The sequence below is a fragment of the Mobula birostris genome, chromosome 11 (genome assembly GCF_030028105.1).
Source record: "Mobula birostris isolate sMobBir1 chromosome 11, sMobBir1.hap1, whole genome shotgun sequence".
Taxonomy (NCBI): Eukaryota; Metazoa; Chordata; class Chondrichthyes; order Myliobatiformes; family Myliobatidae; genus Mobula; species Mobula birostris.
The window spans coordinates 62,546,798-62,571,842 of record NC_092380.1 but is presented as its reverse complement, the minus strand read 5'-3'; the positions used below and the strand labels follow the sequence as shown (position 1 = coordinate 62,571,842).

Here is a 25,045-nt window from a genome sequence, read left to right as displayed (position 1 = left end):
GATTGGCTCGGCGTGTCCCAGGAACAAGCTCCGCCTCGCCAATCCGGCCCGCAGCTTGTCTCTCCGTTGACCTAATCGTGACGAAAAGTGGGAGCCGGAAGTGGCAAGAGCAATAGAAAATAGTTTGAAATCTTGTTAAGGTCATGGAGTTTAATGAAGAGATACTGAAGAGCCAGTTAGGCAAGGTGAGAGAGACCCACAGGGAGAGCCAGCGCGACCGAGAGTACAGGAAGCAGGGGAGAGACAAACACTGGGGCCGACCGACATCGGACAGTGATTTGTGCGTCTGGTGTTTGGTTGTGTGGCAGTGGGAGGGAGCGAGAGAGAGAGAGCGCGACAGTCACCGACTTGAATCTTATTTCTTTTTTCAGTATAAATTCCGGGATCTGACTATCAAGGAACTGAAACATATGCACCAAAAATTCCCTGATCTTAAGTCATCACTGGACACATACAGTAAGCTCTACAATTGTTTCATTCCTCTGATTGTATTCTCTGTTCTATGTAAGTTTGTGATATTAACACCCACTGCATTCAGGCTGAGGGAACGAAAAACTAACTAAGGGGAGGGGTCTTATTATAGGTCATTTCTTGAAAAATATGTTCATGGCCATCAAGAATAATCTAATCGGTAGTTTCTAGATTTGGATAACTAGGGAAAAATTTTGTTCTTTACCTAATTGTCTAGGGTGGAAAAGGATGTGAAGAATTGATACAAGAATAAAGACGTTTAGTATGCTAAGCAGTGCAATTCTAAACACAACGCACCGTTCTTACCCAACTGATGTTTATGATTAAATTGTTTTCTGGCATGTGCAGGTAATTCTGGCTGCTGTGTCTTACGTACACAACTTCTCTACCTGAGTTTTGACCTTCTCAACATATTAGAAAACAAAGTTTCAAAACCAACAAATATTAATTCCAGGAGATTGATCCTGATGTCCCTTAATTAGGTGCCAATGGGATGCTGGATGGCAGATACCAGCTTCATTTGCAAAAGTTACTAATGTCTAATTTAGAGACTGTTCAGTTGCAATGTAATTTGTGCCTCATCCCAGACATGAGTATCATTTTAGTAAGGTCACCTATAGCATCTTCCTGCAAGGTTGTTCCTGTAAGAGGACTGCTCATTTGTCTTCCCCATATATATTGACTATATTTGTTGATGATTGAAAGGCTACAAAATTGAAATAGTATTCAAGCTCCCTCATTACTGTTTGCCATTCAAGCTAATGCCATATTCATATCTTTATAATTCTAAAATGTTTTGATTAGCATACTGAATAAATGATTTGTTCAGTTGAAGGGAAGATAGGAGGCAAGACTAAAGTACTTGCAACCACTTTCAACTGGAAATGCCAGGTGGGTCTCGATCCACCTTTCTTTCCTCATTGGATACATCGCAGAAGGCTTCCCTCAGCCAACTGGATTCACCTTGCATAACGAGAAATGTCAGAACACACAGCAAAGGCTGTGGGCTTGCAATAGAAACTGAAAATTCTGCAAACACTCAGTAGTCAAACAGTATATAAAGATGCCATTAATGTTTTAGGTTTTAGACCCTTCATCAGAATGGGTGTTAACAATATCCTAGTTTTGGTGAAGCGTGTTTCTTGTTTCAATAGGTTTCAATAGGTACATTTAATATCAGAGAAATATATATAATATACATCCTGGAATTCTTTTTCTTTGCAAACATGCACAAAAACAGAGGAGTGCCCCAAGGAATTAATGACTGTTAAACGTTAGAACCTCAAAGCCCCCACCAGCTCCCCCCGCCCACGCAAAAGCAGCAGCAAGGCAATAACACCACTCCCCCCACCAGCAAAAAAAAAGCATAGGCGCCCCACTGAGCACTCAAGCGTGCAGCAAAGTATTAATAAAGACACAGACTTGCAGAACCAAAGACAACTCGTTCATCCAGTAATTTGACATACCACAGGTTCTCCCTCTCCCTAATAAGGGAAAAAGAGGTGTTCCCGTTTCACAGCAAGAGGGGAGACATAACAAACAACTCGCTGATATATGATGTTAAAAGTCTGTTGTGTCGCTTTTTCCAAGTTCTGTGCGCAGAGAGTTGGCCCCAAAAAAGGCCGCTGCTCCCACGGTGCTTCAGTCAGAAGCACTGGCCTTGAATCAGCCCGTCCTCAGAGCCATGAAAATCCGGCATTCTGAAGGTGTGCTAGTTTTCCAGACCTGAAATGTTAAGTATTTTGCAGATAATGCATTTCCTGTATTTCATTTCAGATTTCCTGCTTCTGCCTTAAAAAATGTTACATGGCAACTACTGATGACATTGCATGAAAAGCATTGTGGCTGACTACTGGCCCACCAGCCTTTTCATCAGTAAAGTGACACAAGGGGTTATTGATTCTGCTAGACTAGTAAAGGACAAATTAGTGACTTTGAACTGAAGATCTTCAATGTGGTGTGACAAGAGATTGGTAAACAAAATTGGAATGTATAGGCTGCAGGGTAAAATGTTACTAAGGATTAGTTAATGGACAAATCAGTCAGAATGAATATGCCATTTTCAGTTTGACAAGCTTTGTTGAGTGGCTGTTACTGGGTGGGTGGGTTCAATATCCCACGGCTTACCTCCTTGCTAAACAGTGCTACAGCAACTGGCTTGACTGTCCAATTATGGATAATGTGAAAAAAACAGAAAGCAGTGCTTATGTGACATCTCAGGACTGTTTCATCAGGCAAGATAACAATAATCAACATGTATAATCTCTGCATTTTTGGCAGTAAATGGTTATGGCCAGTCAGATGGTGTAGATTCAGAAAGAAGATGAGCATTGTGTTTGTGAAAAAGAAGCATTGCTTTGTGGTGAAAGCGTAGAATGAGTTACTGCACTCTCAGCTGAATGTTTTTCCTCTGGAAACTGTGAGCTTCTTGCAGATTGAAAAAAGACTTGTGTTTAAATTACAGCTTTCACTGATGGATCCCAGAAAGATTTGTTGAACATAATTGGAACCATCCCTATCCGATATCAAGGTAAGCCCCTCCCCATATTAGAGAAAGAAATTTTATTTATTTATTTATTCAGCACGGAATAGGCCCTTCCGGTCCTTTGAGCCATGCTGCCCAGCAGCCCCTGATTTAACCCTGGCCGAATCACGGGACAATTTACAATGACCAATCAACCTACCAACTGGTATGTCTTTGGACTGGGGAGGAAACTGAAGCACCCGGAGGAAACGCACTCTGTCACGGGGAGAATGTACAAACTCCTTACAGGCAGTGGTGGGAATTGAACCTGGGCTGCAGGTACTGTAAAGCGTTGTGCTAATCACTGCACTACTATGCTGCCTCTATTCTTGCTAGTTATAGAGGTTCTCCTCCCTGCCAGAACCACAAGCCCAATACTAAGGTGAGCCTTTGTCTATCAGCTGAAAATTGTTAGAGCTTCACAATCTGATATTGGTACTAAGTGTGTAGTAGATTATGCTAAAGGAAAAGTATTCGTTAAGATGGGTATTACCAGTTGTGTGCCATTCGCTTAATACATCCTCTCTTGTTTCTCCTATCGAGAGCAAGATATCTGTATCAACTCTTACTTTTTCTAGTTTTCTACTCTCAAGGTTTTTGTTGTATTTTGTGCTTATAATACAAAAACCTGAAAGGCCATCCTGTTTTATTGAAATCCTAAATTCTTGTTTGGTAAAAGGTGAACTGTTGAATAATATTTAGCACATTCAAAAACACTGGTTAAGATGAAATGAGATAAGCCTCTAATTTTGCCTAATATAATTTCAATGCAAATCAATCATTCAAGTGCAAGATGGTGTTTTTTAAGCTGCTATTACAACTTCATCCTTTTAGTTTTTGTAATGTTGATTACCTACCAAAACCCAAGGCAGTCATATAACACTACAGCACAGAAACAGCCCTTCAGCATCTAATCCATGCCTAACTATTACTCTGCCAAGTGCCATTGATGTGCAGCCTTCTATACCCCTCTCATCCATGTACTTACCCAAACTTTTCTTAAATGTACCAGTCAACCCTGCATCGGCTACTTCTGCAGGCAGCTTGTACCAAATTTATCCTTGGGGGTTCCCTTTCACTCTTAACCTATGACCTCTAGTTCTAGTCTCACCCAACCTCAGTCAAAAGCGTCTCCTTGCATTTACTTTACCTATATCCCTCATAATTTTGGTAGTTAACTTATGATTGAGATAAAGTTCCTCCAGAAATACTATTGTGGAAAATCCATTTTCAATCAGATGAAAATTCTCCTGAAATTTGCGTTGCTTGATTATGATAAACAATTTCATTTCAACTTATTCTATCTTGCTCTAAATGTTCTCTTGAATATAACAAATCTGCAGCATTTCCATTGCATTTCAGTAAAACATAATTGTCACTGTGAATAATTTTTATTGATTCACAAGACCTGAAATAATGAATAGTAAACTTTGTTACATTCTTTGAAGATGTAAACATAGTGATTGGTTCAACTTGCTACCTTTAGGTGCCACAGACATAACGGACACAATCTCCTAAACCTTCAGACAGTGCACTATTGGTGAAACTATAAGGAAGGTATCCAAATCAAGAAAAGATACTCTGAAAGAACATTTCCATTCTCCATCTGAATGCTATGAAATTAACAAAAAGAGCAAACTGAATGAAAGTAATAGTTGCCACAGGTCTCTCACAGTCAATAGGAAACAAATAAAAAATTCTCTAGTAGTCATTTCTGAGCTTTGTACTGTATAAAATTTGTCCCTGCTCATTCCAAAATTCAGTGGACATTTGGTTGCATGGCCGAGACCAAGCATTACTTGACTCTGACTTTATAGATTTTTGGGATTGAAAGAGTTTATTTATCCTGAGGTTTTTTTTTCATTATACTATTGTTAATATGAGAAATTATTACAGTTTTGTTCCATTTGAATCACCTTTGTTATTCTGGATTTCAGGTATCATTGTTAGTTTGATAATTATGAAAATTTTTAGGTTGCGAGTTTTTTTTGCGGAGGTGTAAATTCCTTAAGGAGATATAAATGTGATTTTCTTTCCTTGATTATCTAGGATCTTCCTACAATATTCCCATTCGAATATGGATTCTTGACTCTTATCCATTTGGTCCGCCTTTATGTTTCCTGAGACCAACATCAAAGATGGTTATACGTGTGGGAAAGCACGTGGACATGCAAGGACGCATCTATTTACCATACCTGCAGCACTGGAGTCACGTAAGAACTCAAAATCCCCAGTGTCATTCTGGGTTCATCACCAGAAGGAGCAGTAAAACCAGGAAACATAGGTTCAAGTTGAGCCTGTCAATGAAAACCAGCGAGGCAGGTGTACTGTATGCAGTTAGGTGTCAGAGTTCAGTGCTAGTGGCAGAGTGCGGGATTTCCACTTGCAGTTTGGGAATGTGTTTGGTTTGGAGGGGAGGTTGCAATTGCAGTTGATCTGTAGGCTCTAAGGATGTGTACAAGTAATTGGTAACTGGCTTATTTTTGTCTCATGTACTGAGAAGCAGTGAACAGCTTGGTTTTGCATGCCAACCCTACAGAATATTCCAAACATTCGCACATCGAGGTAAAACGAAAGGAAAAGGAGTATCAAAATGCAGAATGTAGAGTTACAGTTACAGAAAGAATGCCATGCAGGTAGACAAATAAAGTTCAAGAGTCACACTGAGGTAGATTGAGTGGTCAAAGAGTTCATTTTGATACTTAAGGTTTGGCAGCAATTATGCATATCGATCATTCTGAAGACCTATACTACAGGAAAAAACCTGAGCTGCTCCTTAGATAGGGTAGGGTGCAAACTGATGTTTGTCCAGAAAATTGATTACCCAATAGTGAATTGTGCCAAGTATTCATATCTATTGACTGACGGCTAACAGGCACAGACGAATTTGCCCGTTTTCCTTATGACAGATTTGCTGATTACTATTTAACTAACACTTAATATGTAATCTGATCCAGAAAGGAGCAGTAGGAAAGAAAAGTAACTACTTCGTATTTTTTTAATGTGTACTCGTTGAATTCTCAAATTCTAGCCCAAGACGAATATCATTGGTTTGCTTAATGAAATGATCGCTAAGTTTGAGGAAGTAACGCCTTTGTACATGAAGTCCTCTGCTGAAGGACTGTCCTTGACAGAAGCCAACACCATTATTTCCAGTATTTCTTCAGGTTTGTCAATTCTTTTAACTTCCATTTGGGTATAAACATATGGAAATTGGAATTCATTAGTCTATATGCATCACAAGACTTTTATAATTGTTTCACTTCTTTCTCAACAATGCTTATCCATATCCTAAAATTTATCTACAACATCTAGGTCCTCTTAGCTCAATATTTTTCATGCCATGGAGCCTTACCATTAACCAAAGGGTAATGGACCCTTGCTTGGGAACCCCTGTCTTAGCTATTGGGCAATGGATTGTGTATGCTTACTGACCTCTGCATGAGAAAGTTAAATTCTCATCCTGCTGCTCTTAGTTTAAGCCCGTGATATCCATGTTTTGGCAAGCCATTTCAATGGTTCAATGGTTCCATTTAATATCAGAGAATGTATACAATATACAACTTGAAATTCTTACTCTTCACAGACATCCTCAAAACAGAAGAAAAACCCCAAGGAATGAATGACAGACAAAAAAGTAAAAACCCGAAGCCCCCGCTTCTTCCAACACACAAGTAGCATCAACCCTTTCCCCCCCCCACACTCCCCATTCTAGCATAAAGCATCAGCATTCCCACCACCTGCCTTGTAAGTAACAGCAAAGCCTCCAAAGAGAGACCATGATCTATAGTACATAAAAACTAACTGTTCACACGGTCACTAATGAGGGAGAGACAGGTATCACCCTTTCCCACCGAGAGGGAAGCTAGTCGTTGTTTTGATGTTACAGTCACAGTCCGAAGCTTTTATTTCGAGTTCCCTGACTCAAGAATCTGCTGCAAACTCTCACTTACCATCGACAGAGAGAGAGAGAGAACGATTGATCACTGGGTGCAGAGGCCTCCGATAGCTGGTCTTGCTGTCTTGATGTTCCGGCTCCCACTCTGCTTAAGTTCACAACACCAGCGAGAATTCATGTCGATGAGGCGACGCAAGGCTGCACGCCAAAGTCGCCCGACTGCAGGCTGAACCTGGACATATGGAAAATGCGGCTGAATGGGAACACGTGCTGTGCAGACCACAGTTTGAGGACTGCTGTAGATCAAAGACCCTGACAAGACTCCAGCCATCCTGAGGAGCAAGAATTTAACTGTTTCAGTGATGGGCTGGCAGAAGTCGCCCTCTGGTGCCATTTTTAGCTCAGCCAATAATACCAGTAATTGAAATTTTCATTGTGCACATCACTTGGAATATTGAAAGCTTAAGATTTTCCATGGTAATATCTTTCCATATTCTTCTTAAAAGCCTTAGATATTCAATTTGTAATATCACTTTAGTTATGTTCCTCAATGCCATCAACAAATGCCTAAATGCTCCCATTAACATTCTAAGAGCTGATATTTCTGCTAATGGGCATAACATTGCTTGGACGGTGAACAAAGAATATTAAAGATTCTAATTATTCATTGCCCCTTGACAAAGAATTATGAATGACCAATTTTTCCTGACTGGATCCTGGATTTGAATAGTCAAGTCAACTTTATGCAGGGACCCAGCTCTAGGCATTTTGATCTGCTGTCTTAAAAAGTGTGACCTAATTTGTTTATGAACAGTAAATCTCTTGTTTTTTACTACATACGTTTTAGAAAGGGTTTTACTTTCGCAATGAATGTAGGCAAAACTTAGGTCTGGAGCTGCCTAGTCGATATAAATGATCATGGGAGCAAACTCCGTTTGGTTCCTGTTACACCACCTTGGTCTCTGGCTTCATGTCATGGCAACAGGACTTACGACTATTTTAGAATTCAATGTATGCGTTAGTTTACAGAAGCTTCAGAAATGATAATCTAGGTGATGCAATGAAGTTTTCATGCATAACATGGAATGGAGACCAAGGGGAGTTTGAATTCTGATTAAAGTAACTAAGAATAAGGAATCTGAGTACAGATGTTAAGTGAGATCTGCAAGAAGGTCACCTGCCATTGCAGGTAATAAAGATTTTGAAAGGTCAGCAGACAATATGAAAGTTGAACAGAAAAAAGGTTCTGTACAAGAGGATGCTAAAGTAGAAAGCAGGTTAAAATGGGACATTTTAAAATATATCTTTCTTTTCAAAATTCTATATGAAGAATAGGCATTGGTAAGACAAAGAAAATTACTAAACTGATTGACTGTTGTTCTTCCAAGAAAGAAATCTGCCATCCTTAGCTGGCCCGGCTGGTTTGTGACTCCAGACCCACTAAAATAGTTGATTCCTAACTCTCTCATCAGTTTGAAGCAATTAGGGTTGAACAATACGTTCCAGAATTCCAAAAGACCTGCACAAATTAAAAAGAAAGATATTGGTCAGTAACAAGAGATTCTGAAGATATGGAATATTTTGTGCAACACATACAAATGCTAGAAAAACTCAGCAGGTCGAGCAGCATCTATGGAGGGGAATAATCAGTCAGTGTTTTGGGATTCATCACTCGATAGTTGTCAGTGCCTTGTTGAAAGATGAGAAGAAAATAGGGAAAGGAAGTTGATTGTCATTTTTAATAAACAGTTTAATATGTAAGAGTAAGCCTGTGTGATATAATTTTATTGATCTCAAACAGGTCTTTCTGATGTCAGCCCTCAGCCAAAAATGCAAGCTGCTGACTGGCACTCCAGCAAAGTTACAGTACTAGGAGCTGGTGACTTGGGAATGGCGTGCACCATGAGCATTCTAGCAAAGGTAAAGCAACTAATATATCTGCTCTCAGGTATAATCCAGTTCCAGTTCTGGAACACATCGTTTGTGCTGATACTTTTTATTTAGAGTTGGAGAAGCTTCATTAGGCAGAGAGTGGTCACAATGTGAAAATTGCTACCATGTGAATTTCACAGAGCAACATGAAAGAAGAAACTCTATGAGCACACACATTTGAAAGAGGGGTAGATATGGGATAGGTAAAGAATGATGGGTGGAAATTTTTTTGGAGCATGAGCACCTGCCTGACCTAATTGGCTGAATGACCTATCTCAATGCTGTAAAGACTATACAAGATGATGTTTTGTTATCCCCTTGCTTTTCTTTATTGCTGTCTTTTACTGATCTACTGAAAATTGGTCATGACTTCTGAATTTTCTTCTTTTTACTTCCCAGTATTGAAGCCAAGGTTTGTTATTTTGCCTCATTACATCAGTAGAGTCATAGCAACTGGCCATATGGCTCATCTAGTCTATGCAAACTATTTAACTGCCTACTCCCATCAACCAACACTGGGACCATAGTCCTCCACACTCCTACCATCCGTGTACCTGTCCAAACTTCTCTTAAATGTTGAAATTGAGCTCGCATGTGTCACTTGTACTGGCAGCTCATTCCATACTCTCACGACCCTCTGAGTGAAGAAGTTTCACCTCATGTTTCCCTTAAACTTTTCACCTTTCACCCTTAACCCATGACCTCTGAATATAGTCCCACCCTACCAGTAGTCTGTCAATTCTTTTGCTCTTCCCATCATCCTACAATCTTTGAGTGTCTAAAGCTTAATTTTGGACTCCAATTTCTCATCATCTGACTTACTTGATCATTTTTGTTCACTGAATAATGGTTTGGTCTCAGCCTTAGTGATATCCTGAACCGAAGCTTAATGTCCTTTGAAGTCTGACAGTATTAAACGGTAGTGGCAGGCTATAGTGAGCATGTTTGTAATTGGTAGAACTGGACTAAATGGTGACTCTGTATTGAGATTGATAATGCAACTAGCTACCAATTAATCAATAATTTGTTAGTACTTATTCACTCTTGGTCTGTGTTAACCTTTGGGTTCCCTCCTCTGTTTATAATCTCAATCCCTGCTATTTTACTCTTACTATTGTAGTGCCAGAGATGAGTTTAGATAATTTTCAAATGTGCCTTCTTTATTTTTTCAGTAAGGCAGAGGAGATTGTGAGTAATTACAGCCGTGAAGATAAAACTTCAATCCTGACTGGTAGTTTATTAATCACAACAGATAGAACATATATCAAAGGATGATGCAAAAACATGCTGTGGTAGACTCATAGATCAAAACAATAGTTCAGAACAAACTAATTTTGGTCATGTACCCAAATTTAACTGAGTTTTATTGTGAGTTGTGTTGGCAAACCTTATTTATTGATATATTGATGTTGGGACTAAGCAATCACAGATGGTGAAACATAACATAAAAGAAAATTCTGTATGGTATGGTTTGAATGTATTGTTTGGGAAAGATCACAAATCTAATGTATCTTGTTTCTCATTTGAAGAATCTGGAAATTGTAACTTTTGATTCAAGAATAGGGAGGATTAATTGTTGTTAAGCTCTTATAATTGGATTTAGTTAAAATTAGCAAAGGATTATTATCTTCTTGCCAGTTCTCACACATGCAACACATTAAAATAATTGTACCAGTAACATTTTCTTCTGTTATATTTTGGAAGTTAGGAAGTGAGGTAGATTTCCCTAAGCTTGTCAACATTTGCAGGGTTTTGGTAAGAATTTCAAACTGCTGAACTACATTGAAAATGTTCATGGGGTAGCCGGAGTAATGCCACAGGTAACAAGTGAGACCAGAAACTGGTCAAAATGAGTGGCCGAGACTGGCAAAGGCCTCAAGCTGTAGGAGTTAGATTTTGATCTGTGTATAGGAAGTTGAAAGCTCATCAGTTGGGTTCTCAAATGGAACGCCGTCCAGTCATTCTGACTGGAAAATGTACGCGTGAATTTCAGCTCAGGACTACATCAAGATCAGTGCAGTTCAGTTTATTGGCCAACTAAAACTTGCAATCTAGGCTTCAACATACAGAATGGATGAAATATTAAACAATTTCCAACACTGGTGATTGTGTCCAGTGAAGAATTGGAAGGCTGAAAATCGGAAAAATTAAATCATGCACATCTGTTTTTTTTTTCCTTTTTAGCATATTGTGGAAAAATTAGTATTTATTCCCACCACAGAAAACACAGTAAAGAGTGGAACATTGGACATGGAAATCTTTCATCTGCCTAAAGTTGAAATCAGCAAAGGTTTGTGTCATCTGACTGGAAAATCCAGAAGAAAAAACGTGACTGTTTTTTAGTTGATCAAACGAGCTTGGGAGCAACGATGTAATCCCAAGTTTACATTAACAGAATGATACTTTTCTTTACTTTGAAATCTCTGTCTCAAAATCCCTGAGTATTTTCCTTTTCACAAAATGCCATCATAATTGTTCAAAACTAGCAAAGATTGCGTTTGGAATCTAATAATTTATAGTAGTGGTCTATTGAGATTTGCTTCCCATCGACAATTCATTGGCTATAGTCATGTTGTTGCTAATTAACTGGAGTTGGACAGCTTGTGCCCGTTTCCCAGACACACTTTTTTTACTTGTGGACAAGAACAGATCAGCCCTGTCACCAAACTATTGTGAAGCTTCAGCTCACATTTGTCAATTTTTATACAGATACTGATCCATTGAAACTTTCACTAAAGGTCAGATTTATATATCAAAAGTATGTGTATCATATAGAACGTTGAGATTCGCCTTCATGCAGGCACCTACGAAACAAAGGAACACAATAGAATTCACTAAAATGCACACCCAAGACTGCCACATATCACATTGCACATTTAGACGGAGACGTAAAGATTTTTACTCCTCTTGTATGAAGGATGTAAGTAATAAAGTCAATTCATGCAATAAAAGAGGACAAATCACACAAATAGTAAAAAAGAAAGTAAACAAAAACACATGGGACATGAACTGCAGAGTCTCCAAAAGTGAGTACATAGCTGTAGAGCCCATTCAGTGCAGAGGCGAGTGAATCCTCTCCAGGATCCCCATCGCTCTTGGGCAGCAATTGTCTAATTCCATGTACGCTTTCTAATTCCATCAATTGCATATATAAATACCAATTAAAATACATTTTTCAGATGTTAATAACCAATAAAATTTATGCATTAATGCCAATAATACTTTAGATTTAGTAAAATAACTGTCCAATAGCTAGCATGTGCCTCATAATTTGTACCTTGGGTTGCAGACGTAAAGGACGAGGCTGTGTAAAGAGAGGCTAGGTTCTCAGTAGTGATTGTACAATGTCTGCACATAACTTGAACTTTTGCCCTTCTGCAACCTCTACAGTAATACCTCAGTTTGCTCCTTTGGACCCAGCAGAAACACACCTGTTCATGATTTTTTTCCTAGTGATTTTTTTTCCGCACGGTAACAGGCCATTCTGCCCAATAAGCACACACCTCCCAATTCCACGCATGTGTGCAGTAAACCTCCTAACCTGCACGCCTTTGGAATGTGGGAGGAAACCGGAGCACCTGGAGGAAAGTCACGCGGTTATGGGAAGAATGTAGAGACAGTGGCTGGAATTGAACCAGCATCGATGACACTGTAATAGTGCTACGCTGCTATGCGCCATCCAAACCATTCTCTGAACTGACTGTTTTTCTCCCCCTTCCTCCAGATTACTCAAATTCAGCAGGCTCAGACATAGTGATAATCACTGCCAACACCTGGGGCGGTGAGGACTCGTACCTGGAAGCATTGCAAAGCAACGTGGATTTGTTCAGAAGTATAATTCCCAACATTGTACAACACAGTCCCAACTGTATTCTCATTATTGCCTCCCAGCCAGGTACGCAGCCCTTTGGTTTTATTAGGAGATAGGATGGCGATTTATAAGGCAGTAGAAGGGCTCATTAAGGCAAAAGTGGTTGGACTAGAGGACATTATAACACCATAAGACCTAGGAACAGAATTAGGCTATTTGGCCCATCGAGTGATCTGCCATTCTATCATGGCTGATATATTATCCCTTTCAACCCGTTCTCCTGCCTCCGTCCCATAATGGTTGACACCCTGACCAATCAACCTCCACTTTAAATATACCCAATAACTTAGACTCCAGAACTGCCTGTGGCGATGAATTCCATAGACTCACTACCTTCTAGCTAAAGAAATTCCTTCTCATCTTTGTTCTAAATGGGCATCTCTCTAGTCTGAGGCTGTGGCCTCTGGTCCTAGACTCCTCCTCTATAGAAAACATCCACTCCACATCCACTCTAGCCAGACCTTTCAATATTCACACAAAATGCTGGAGGAGCTCAGCAGGCCAGGCAGCAGCTATGGAAAAAGGTACAATCGACATTTTGGGCCGAGATCCTTCAGCGGGATGCTTTTTTCCCATAGATGCTGCCTGGCCTGCTGAGTTCCTCCAGCATTTCATGTGTGTTGCTTAGATTTCCAGCATCTGCAGAATTTCTCTTGTTGCCTTTCAATACTGGATAGGTTTCAATGATATCCTTCCTCATTCGTCTAAACTCCAGTGAGCACAGACCCAGAGCCATCAGATGCTCCTCATATGTTAACCCTTTTATTCCTGTAATCATTCTCATGAACCTCCTCTGGACCCTCTCCAGTGCCAGCACATCCTTTCTTAGATAAGAGGGACAAAACTGCTCACAATAGTCTTGTGGGGTCTACCAATGCCGTATAAAGCCTCGGCATTACATCCCTGCTTTTGTATTCTAGTCCTCTCAAAGTGAATGTTAGCAAGGCATTTGCCTTTCTCACCATCCACTCAACCTGCGAGTTAACCTCTAGACAACCGTGCACAAGGACACCCACGTCCCTTTGCACCTCTGATTTTTGAATCTTCTCCCCATATACAGAATAGTCCACATAATAGTACACCTAATAGTTTATTATTTGGTGTTTATTAGTTGGTGCAGGTGACTCATGTTAGTTATAGCTTGTATTGTGGATTGTCTAGGAAAAGGATGGGTGTGGTTAAAGTCCATCTTATTGTCGGAGATAAGGGGTTGTATGGGAGACCTCACAGGACTGGTGGTGCACACTGCATTTTCCATCTGACCATCCACAGTTCACAAGCTGGATTGACATGTCTCATTTGCTTTGGTCCTTAACATTTCCTTTCTGGATTGTCAGTTGATGTGATGACGTATGTGAGCTGGAAGCTGAGTGGCTTTTCTCCACACCGCGTGATTGGGACTGGCTGTAACCTGGGTACTCGACGGTTCCAGTTCATCCTGGGTAAATCTTTGAAAATGCCACCAGCTGGAATGGAGGCCTGGATTATCGGAGAGCACGGCGACAATGAAGGTACCTGTTCAGTGTGTCGCAGTGTGGTTGTCATACTGGTTGATGATAAGTAGTTGGAGTAAAATGATACTTTGTTCCTTATGTCTCTGTCATTGTTGTCACTTTGTCTGTTCTTGTTCTGGTGTCACAGAACACAATCCTGGAGGCTGTTTTGCCCTATCCTTTCTCCCTCATTGGCCCATGAGTTGCCTTCCCTTGTGTACAACAAAATAGTGGTTATGTCTGACCCAGACTTGATGAAAATGACAGGCTGTTTCATTTGTTGTAGGATCGATGGATTGAATAATGCAGGCAAATGTAATGTCCGATAGTGTGTAATGTTGAACTGGTGTGAAATGGATATCAGGACGAAGCTCTGCTAATTACCTTGCCCATATGTCTAAGAATTAGTGTAGTCTTTAATAATGGTAAAATGCAACAGTCAAGCTCATGGCTAATATGGTCTGGACTTCAATCAATGGGGTTGATTACATTTTTGATTACATTTTGGATTCTGTAATGGGATTGCTGTGAACCATAGGACTGTTACATTGATTTAGGATTTATTTGCAATTGAAATTTGGATTCATATTAATTCTGACTGAAGGAATGAGATCTGCTTCCCCAGTTGGACATGTAACAAAAGAGGCCAACGTCAGTTTAGAAAAATTAGGGACTTGCCATACAGATTATCCTGATAAACTCATCCAAAGGTCCCTATTAGAGCTTTGTTTCAGACGTTGACTGAAGACCATCTATCTGAGGAATTTAAAGAGTTAGGAATTCTTCTGGATTCTTCTGCTTGCTTGGGAGTGTGGCATACTCATTTCAAAGATAAACTATTTATTACTCTTTGAGATATTTGATTTGACATGGAGAGTAATAAAATATTTGAATTCAATCATTCTTGGAAATGTCTGATTTTTCCTTTAATTTTCAGTGTCGGTGTGGAAGGGCTCAGAAAGGGATGATGGGCAGCATATCAGTCCAGCTGTACTTACAGACCATGACAAATACAAGCAGCTGGAAAACAGGTAGGAATCCCAGCTCGTTGCTAATTCTAGCAATCTGGGGGGGCACAGGAGTACATTCAGCCAGAGACTCATTCCTCCGAGATATAGCACAGAGCGTCATAGGAAGTCATTCCTGCCTGTGGCCATCAAACTTTACAACTCCTCCCTTGGAGAGTCAGACACCCTGAGCCAATAGGCTGGTCCTGCACTTATTTCAAAATTTACATATTACTATTTAACTATTTATTACTATTTTGCTATTACTATTCTATTACTAGTTATTATTTCCATGACTATTACTATTTAATAACAGTAGTATTACTATTACTATTTCTATTACTATTTATTATTTATGGTGCAACTGTAAGGAAAACCAATTTCCTCCAGGATCAATAATGACTATGACAATCACACCAAAATATTTTGGTATCCTCTGACATTCTTCTGCAGTGTACTTGTCTGTGTCTTCAAAGGTCAATATTTTCACAGGCCAGGTGGTCACTCACTGTGGAATTGTACTTGAGGATTCACAGCTAAGCCTGTACGTAAACCCTGCAGCATTTTAAGTTGTGATTGGGGGTGAGAATCCTGGTAACATTTTCCCTTGCCTCTCTCCGCAGAAAGCAAGTTCAATTAATGTTCCCACAACTAATGGAAGAAATAAAACCTCAGCTCTTTGTGCAAAAAAGGTTTAGACAAAACTCAGAAATTAGGTTGATGAAGATCAGTCATGTTGCACAAGGATCGGGCTCAGCTTTATTATCACTGGCGTGTGGCGTGAAATTTGTTAACTTAGCAGCAGTTCAATGCAATACATAATGTAGAAGAAGAAAAAATAAATACATAAAAATAAAACAACAATAATAATAAATAAGTAAATCAATTACAGTACAGTACACATACATATATTGAATAGATTAAAAATCATGCAAAAAACAGAAATAATATACATTAAAAAAGTGAGTTAGTGTTCCCGGGTTCAATGTCCATTTAGGAATCGGATGGCAGAGGGGAAGAAACTGTTCCTGAGTTGCTGAGTGTGTGCTTTCAGGCTTCTGTATCTCCTACCTGATGGTAACAATGAGAAAAGGGCATTCCCTGGGTGCTGGATGTCCTTAATAATGGACACTGCCTTTCTAAGACACCACTCCTTTAAGTTGTCCTGGGTACTTTGTAGACTAGTACCCAAGATGGAGCCGACTAAATTTACAACCCTCTGTGGCTTCCTTCAGTCTTGTGCAGTAGCCCCCCAGCCCATACCAGACAGTGATGCAACCTGTCAGAATGCTCTCCACAGTACATATAACAATTACAGCACGCACACAGGCCATCTGAAAACACCAATAGCTTTCAGTCCAGTGTGAAAAGCATTTGCAATCCATCCCCTCATCCCAGTATAAAACATGTCAACAGTTTTATTTCAGTGATGGATTTGAATATTTTGTTTGTATTCTAGGGCTTTTAAAGGATTAAAAGATAAAAGTAACAGATCCTGGTCTGTTGGATTGTCAGTGGCTGATTTAAGTGAGACTATCTTGGGAAATCTGGGACGTTCACATTCCATCTCCACACTGGTGAAGGTGAGTTGGGTTAACCCCATAATGAATTTTTCTTCCGGTGATGGTGATTAGAAGAGCACTTCTCTGACCGTTCACCCTCAGTGAACACCTTCACTTCTCTGACAGTTCTCCCTCAGTGAACACCTTCACCTCTGACTGTTCACCTTCAGTGAACGCTTTCACCTCCGACTGTTCTCCCTCAGTGAACACCTTCACTTCTCTGACTGTTCTCCCTCAGTGAACACCTTCACCTCTGACTGTTGTCCTTCAGTGAACACCTTCACCTCTGAGTGTTCACCCTCAGTGAACACCTTCACTTCTCTGACTGTTCTCCCTCAGTGAACACCTTCAGTTCTCTGACTGTTCTCCCTCAATGAACACCTCAGTTCTCTGACAGTTCTCCCTCAGTGAACACCTTCACTTCTCTGACTGTTCACCTTCAGTGAACGCTTTCACCTCCGACTGTTCTCCCTCAGTGAACACCTTCACCTCTGACTGTTGTCCTTCAGTGAACACCTTCACCTCTGAGTGTTCACCCTCAGTGAACACCTTCACTTCTCTGACTGTTCTCCCTCAGTGAACACCTTCACTTCTCTGACTGTTCTCCCTCAGTGAACACCTTCACTTCTCTGTTCACCTTCAGTGAACGCTTTCACCTCCGACTGTTCTCCCTCAGTGAACACCTTCACTTCTCTGACTGTTCTCCCTCAGTGAACACCGTCACTTCTTTGACAGTTCTCCCTCAGTGAACACCTTCACTTCTCTGACTGTTCTCCCTCAGTGAACACCTTCACTTCTCTGTCTGTTCTCCCTCAGTGAACACCTTCACTTCTCTGACTGTTCTCCCTCAGTGAACACCTTCACTTCTCTGTTTGTTCACCTTCAGTGAACACCTTCACTTCTCTGTTCACCTTCAGTGAACACCTTCACTTCTCTGACTGTTCTCCTTCAGTGAACACCTTCACTTCTCTGACTGTTCACCTTCAATGAACTCCTTCACCTCTGACTGTTCACCTTCAGTGAACACCTTCACATCTCTGACTGTTCTCCTTCAGTGAACACCTTCACTTCTCTGACTGTTCACCCTCAGTGAACACCTTCACTTCTCTGACTGTTCTCCCGTAGTGAACACCTTCACTTCTCTGACTGTTCTCCCTCAATGAACACCTTCACTTCTCTGACTGTTCACCCTCAGTGAACACCTTCACTTCTCTGACAGTTCACCTTCAGTGAACACCTTCACCTCTGACTGTTTACCCTCAGTGAACACCTTCACCTCTGACTGTTTACCCTCAGTGAACACCTTCACTTCTCTGACTGTTCTCCCTCGATGAACACCTTCACTTCTCTGACTGTTCTCCCTCAGTGAACACCTTCACTTCTCTGACTGTTCTCCCTCAGTGAACACCTTCACTTCTCTGTTCACCTTCAGTGAACGCTTTCACCTCCGACTGTTCTCCCTCAGTGAACACCTTCACTTCTCTGACTGTTCTCCCTCAGTGAACACCGTCACTTCTTTGACAGTTCTCCCTCAGTGAACACCTTCACTTCTCTGACTGTTCTCCCTCAGTGAACACCTTCACTTCTCTGACTGTTCTCCCTCAGTGAACACCTTCACTTCTCTGACTGTTCTCCCTCAGTGAACACCTTCACTTCTCTGTTTGTTCACCTTCAGTGAACACCTTCACTTCTCTGTTCACCTTCAGTGAACACCTTCACTTCTCTGACTGTTCTCCTTCAGTGAACACCTTCACTTCTCTGACTGTTCACCTTCAATGAACTCCTTCACCTCTGACTGTTCACCTTCAGTGAACACCTTCACATCTCTGACTGTTCTCCTTCAGTGAACACCTTCACTTCTCTGACTGTTCACCCTCAGTGAACACCTTCACTTCTCTGACTGTTCTCCCGTAGTGAACACCTTCACTTCTCTGACTGTTCTCCCTCAAATGAACACCTTCACTTCTCTGACTGTTCACCCTCAGTGAACACCTTCACTTCTCTGACAGTTCACCTTCAGTGAACACCTTCACCTTTGACTGTTTACCCTCAGTGAACACCTTCACCTCTGACTGTTTACCCTCAGTGAACACCTTCACTTCTCTGACTGTTCTCCCTCAATGAACACCTTCACTTCTCTGTTCACCCTCAGTGAACACCTTCACTTCTCTGTTCACCTTCAGTGAACACCTTCACTTCTCTGACTGTTCTCCCTCAGAGAACACCTTCACTTATCTGACTGTTCACCTTCAGTGAACACCTTCACTTCTCTGTTCACCTTCAGTGAACACCTTCACCTCTGACTGTTCACCCTCAGTGAACACCTTCACCTCCGACTGTTCACCCTCAGTGAACACCTTCAATTCTCTGTTCACCTTCAGTGAACACCTTCACCTCTGACTGTTCACCCTCAGTGAATATCTTCACCTCTGACTGTTGTTCTTCAGTGAACACCTTCACCTCTGACTGTTGACCCTCAGTGAACACCTTCACCTCTGACTGTTCTCCCTTGGTGAACACCTTCACTTCTCTAACTGTTCTCCCTCTGTGAACACCTTCACTTCTCTGACTGTTCACCTTCAGTGAACGCTTTCACTTCCGACTGTTCTCCCTCAGTGAACACCTTCACTTCTCTGACTGTTCACCCTCAGTGAACACCTTCACCTCCGACTGTTCACCCTCAGTGAACACCTTCAATTCTCTGTTCACCTTCAGTGAACACCTTCACCTCTGACTGTTCACCCTCAGTGAACATCTTCACCTCTGACTGTTGTTCTTCAGTGAACACCTTCACCTCTGACTGTTGACCCTCAGTGAACACCTTCACCTCTGACTGTTCTCCCTTGGTGAACACCTTCACTTCTCTAACTGTTCTCCCTCTGTGAACACCTTCACTTCTCTGACTGTTCACCTTCAGTGAACGCTTTCACTACCGACTGTTCTCCCTCAGTGAACACCTTCACTTCTCTGACTGTTCTCCCTCAGTGAACACCTTCACCTCTGACTGTTGTCCTTCAGTGAACACCTTCACCTCTGAGTGTTCACCCTCAGTGAACACCTTCACTTCTCTGACTGTTCACCCTCAGTGAACACCTTCACCTCTGACTGTTTACCCTCAGTGAACACCTTCACCTCTCTGACTGTTCATCTTCAGTGCATTTTTGGGTGTCCTTCCCACCCTTCAGCTTGAAAGTACCTCTGGTCATGCTGATTTATGGATTCCAGGTGACCGCTTCTAAGCACTTGACAAACTGCTGATTCGGCCTCAGATGGCGTAGCAATAAAGCCCAATCTTTCCCTCAACCACCATCCATCTGCAGTTTCCTGCAGCATTTAATGGATAATTAGCGCCAACCATTTTTGTTTCTAGCATTTGGAGATGTAAAGTATTACATGTGGAAACAGGTCTAGACAGCTGAAGGTATACTCAGGTAACAATGGTTCACAGTTTTCATTGAGCAGACTAAATGTGGTGATTTAATTCAATCAGGAGTTGCACAGACCCCCTGCTTACTGGTATTGGTCCATGGCATTAAAAAGGTTGGGAGCCTTCGAGTTAAACAAATATGAAGGTTCATCATGAAGAGAATAGTGCCGATCTTATGAATATACCAATGGTTTATGCTGGATTATGTGTAGTATCGTCAGCAAATTTTTCCACAACAGTTGTAAAAGTAGAAGAAGGTGGATGTATTGGAAAGTGATTAGAGAAGCACAGATGATCCAGTGCAGAAAGTGTGAACTGTAAGGAGTGATTAGAGCTTTGCAAGTTTGTGTAGTTTAGAAAGACCTTGAGAAAGGAGGATTACACCAAGGTGAGTAAACGGCTAGATAATACGGATGAGGCTAACCAGAACGAAAACTTGCAGCTTGCAGTGAGATGTTCGTATTTCCACAGTTAAATGTCATACTTCAGCATTTCCATGTGTCTGGAGGTGACACAGATTGAATGCAGGCATTCATGGTGGCTTTGACTAACGTGGCTTTGCCTCATGGAGTCTGAAGTCGTGACAGTTCCCCATCACTGAGGGTTCAGAATCTGTTGCTCGGAAATGATGCAGGCAGCAATGCACACAAAATGCGGGAGGAACTCTGCAGGTCAGACAGCATCTATGGAAATGAATAAACAGTCGACACTTTGGGCCGAGACCCTTCATCGGGGCTGAAAAGCAAAGGGGAAGATGCAGTAGCAATTTTTGTACTCATACCTTTGGATAAGAACAGCTGTGAGAATGGCTGCCGTTGTCCAAAGAAATTTAGACTGCTTCAATTGTTTGAATTTGTTTAAGTAGATCATGTTTTTTAAAAATATGTATTTGAAGTGAAATTTAATTAAATATGTTTAGTATTTTTAAACTGTTTCTGAATATGAGGACCTTTGAATCCTGGCAATGACAAGGGGGTTCTTGTAGTTCCTTTGCTAGTTGGTCTTTTCTCCTTGAATTGTTGCTTGCAGGTCAGACTTTAAGATAAGATGTCAATGAAAGTTAGGGAAAAGTGAACATTGTTTAATTATAGACATCACAAGTAGGAAGAATTCTCAAGCTTCAAACAGAATGCAACACCTATTTGTCAGAATGTGCTCAGAGTTTTAAAATTATGAATACTGCATGAGTCTGTATAGTATTTCATAGGATTATATTCTGATGATTTTAATGGATTAAATATAATCTATTGAGATAATTAAGGGAATTATTGAGGCTATTTTCACTGAGGTGAGAGGTCATTATCTCATTATCCTAAACTTGGCTATTTATGAAAATATCAGGAAACTCTCCTGCACACAAAGATATTAGAAATCTGAAATATCTTGTTGTCTATCCTTAATCAGTCACTGTCTATCCCAGTACTTATATATCCGGCCCCTTAGAATACCTTCCAATAATTTACCCAGTATTGATGTCAGGCTCAAGGGCCTATAGTTTCCCGACTCCTTCTTAGGGCCTTAATTAAACAATGGAACAATATTAGCTATCTTCTAATCCTTCAGTGCCTCACCTGTGGCAAAGGACATTTTAAACACATACCTCTGCCAGGGGCCCTGCAATTTCTGCACTGGAATCTCACTAGGTCCGAAGGAAGACCTTGTCAGGCCCTGGGGATTTTTCCACCCTAATTTGCCTCAAGACAACAAGCATCTCTTCCTCTGTAATCCTTATATGCCCATGATCTCACTGCTGGTTTGCCACACTTGTATAGACTCTGCCTCCATCTCCTGGGTAAATATAGATGATAAAATAAGTTCCCCCATCTCATTCGGCTCCTTGAATAGATGACGATTCTGATTTCAACGAGAACTAATTTTGTCACTTGCTACTCTTTTGCTCGTAATATGCCTGTAGAAACCCTTGGGATTCACTCTGATTGAATGAAAAATTTAAAAATTTGGGAGCAATATGTACAGACTGTGAGGGGACCCATGTTGATCTAATGGAGCAATGGAACGGGCTCCAAATGACGCTGCCTTTGGTCCTTGGTTCACATTCGTTTTTAAAATCCATGATAACTGCTTACAATGGCGTGGTGGAATTACAAATATAAAAGGGCAGTAAAATGTAGAAAGAAGATAAAATCAATATGTTTGTTGTCTGAATGTCCTTTGAATTCTTCTGTTTCGAATAATTAATATTAACTAGCATGTCTTGTGGGATTAGAAATAACATGTGTTTGTAGTTGTCATAACCAAGTGACTCTTCCAGAGAGTTTTCAGCTATTTTTCAGCGGGTTGGGAATCCTCTGATAATATTCGTACATGCAGGAGTAGATAGAAAGGAAAGGTCTTAGTGCTTAGTTTGGCCCACTTTGGCAATTGGCTTTCTTCATCACTCTTTGACGATTAACTCCACATGCATTCTTCCCACAGGGCTGGTATGGAATCAGTGGGGAAGTATTTCTCAGCCTGCCATGTACACTAACCAGGGCCGGAGTGGTCAATGTAACTGCACCAAATCTATTGGAGGAAGATCAAGAGAAGTTACAGAACAGTGCAGCAACCCTCCAAAACTTTCTTCAGCAACTAAAGATTTGAACTGCTGTTTGGACAAATGTAAATAACTAAAGAAATTGCATCTTCTTCCACTGTTTCCAGGAAGCATACACTCTGCGACTGGAAACTCTGTATCCTTAACTTACCAACAGCCAAGTGCACTTTATATAATCATTGCCATGTAGCCTTGCTAAGCTCAAGAGTCATGGTTTGGCTCTGTATTAGCATTTTCTGGTTGGATACATGTTACACAGTCCCAGAAAATGAAGTTCTTCCGAAGTCTTGGCCCACATTCCTTAACTGAACGTCATTGAGGAGCATAGATTAACTTTAACTTAGACTCCAACTCACTTTCTTCATTTTGAACTTTGCAAGTTGAAAATGTCCACCACATGTGCCTACATGTCAGCAATCAGCTTTCAAAGTTATTTTATTGCTTTTATTCTAGAAATAATATATAAATTAATTCCCCATCCCATGCCCCCACCCTCATTCTCCTGACCCTGGTGTACAGCTATATGCCTGTGATGCTGCTAGATCACATTTGCCCTGCATGTATCTGCCTAGCACAGCAGTATTCAAGTAATGCCTCAGTCTAGTGGCATTTCAAACAAACATTCATCCTGGACAACAACTGAAACAGCCTTGGTATCCACTAGGCTGAATCTGGAACTGGGGGAGATGGCAAACTCCATAACACCAATTTGAAACAAAGACTTTGCCACATGCTGCTACAGAAGTATTGTGAAGTGAAGATGATGTATGTTCAACCTTTGCTGTTTTATACCTTTTGGTTTGACCAGCAGATTTTAATATTTTGCCCGTATTAAGATCAACCAAAACTAGTACTCTTCACACCTCTTCCACCACTGACCTACTCTTCCCATGTTCATAACACTAGTGTTTATTGAACTCACCTATCTGTACCTGTCATGCACATAATCCTTAACAAAAAAAGGACATCTACCTTATTTCCACACAATGACAGTGCTGGGGTGCATGCTAAGTTGTTGGAGTAAAGTTCTGCTGTACTGCCTCTTCCTACCTATCTTCTGACTCTCATTCAGCGTGCTTTCTAATTTGGATTTACTTTGGATCTCCTCATTGTCCCAGGACTGACTCTCTAGTTATCTCATTATTGTCTTTCTTACATGTTCTGTAGACTGTTCAAAACTTGTCCCTTTAACTCATTCTTGGGGAGGCGCTTGAGATTGATGGCAATTTCTTCCATGTCAGTTTTGCGGGCTCTAAAGAACTGCAGATGTGTCATGAGGTGCCATATGGGGCAAGCAGGTGGGTAGTTTGGGGAGATGATAAGCTCCAGCTGCTTATGCAGGGACCTCTGTAGGCTTTAAATGGATGGTACTGAGATTCTCAATAGCCTCCCCAGTTCTCTTTCACCACCTTAGACAGTCATGGGCCAGAATGTCCCAGGAAATGGAGGGATGTTGTATTTCAAGCAACTTTTGAGCATGTTGTCAAATCTTAGTCTCTGTCTACTGAGAGTGCATGGAAAATTCCAAAGGTTCACCTTCCTCTGAGTGAAGACATTTCTCCTGATTTCATTTCTAAGTAACCTACCCATTATTCTCAAACTGCACCTTCTGTTCTGAACTCCTTAACCAAGGGAACTCTTCTCTCTGCGTTTAATCTATTATGCACTTTAAAAATATTGTCAGTTTCTATTTCATCTCCTCTTATTCTTCTAATGGCTAAAGAATGCAGTCCCAGTATACTTAATCTCTCTGTATATGGCACATTAGCCATTCCTGGGAACTTTCACTGAATTTATTTCCATGATAAGTTCATTTTATAAGTAACAAGAACAAGTTGTGCACAACATTCAAAGTACAGTCCACCAAAGCGCTATACAGATGTATAATTAGACTTCCTTACTTCCGTAGTCAAACTCTTTCAAAATAGAAGTCAACATACCATTTACCTTCCTAAATGCTTGATATCCCTACATGATAGACTCAAGTGACATGCATACAGAGACTTGAAACAATAGGAACGATGTAAGTATATTGCTGGAAGATGGACAAGCAACAAACTGCACCTAAATAGAAATGTTTGAAGTGATTCGGCAGACTATTTTGTTAAGCCTTTTGTCCCAGTATGATCAGACGGGAATCAAATTGATTGGGCAAATACCTAAAGCACTAAACCTGCAAAATATAACAAATAACCATCATGAAGGCCAATCCAATGTAATTGTCAATGTCTCAAATTCATTTATGGAATGGACTCCAATGTTCTTTATATTACTGAAGAGATAATAAATGAGAGCTAATGTCAGAA

General features: G+C 40.8%; 1 protein-coding gene across 1 annotated transcript; it reads left to right on the top strand.

The window, feature by feature from the left end:
• uevld (UEV and lactate/malate dehyrogenase domains) lies at positions 1-25,045 on the top strand. Its single transcript, XM_072272332.1, has 12 exons — positions 1-185; positions 372-456; positions 2,936-3,001; positions 5,045-5,208; positions 6,027-6,162; positions 8,695-8,813; positions 11,010-11,115; positions 12,550-12,720; positions 14,034-14,207; positions 15,127-15,220; positions 16,656-16,779; positions 22,622-25,045. Exons 1-12 carry the CDS (start codon positions 144-146, stop codon positions 22,784-22,786), a joined length of 1,446 nt encoding a protein of 481 aa, XP_072128433.1. The 5' UTR covers positions 1-143; the 3' UTR covers positions 22,787-25,045.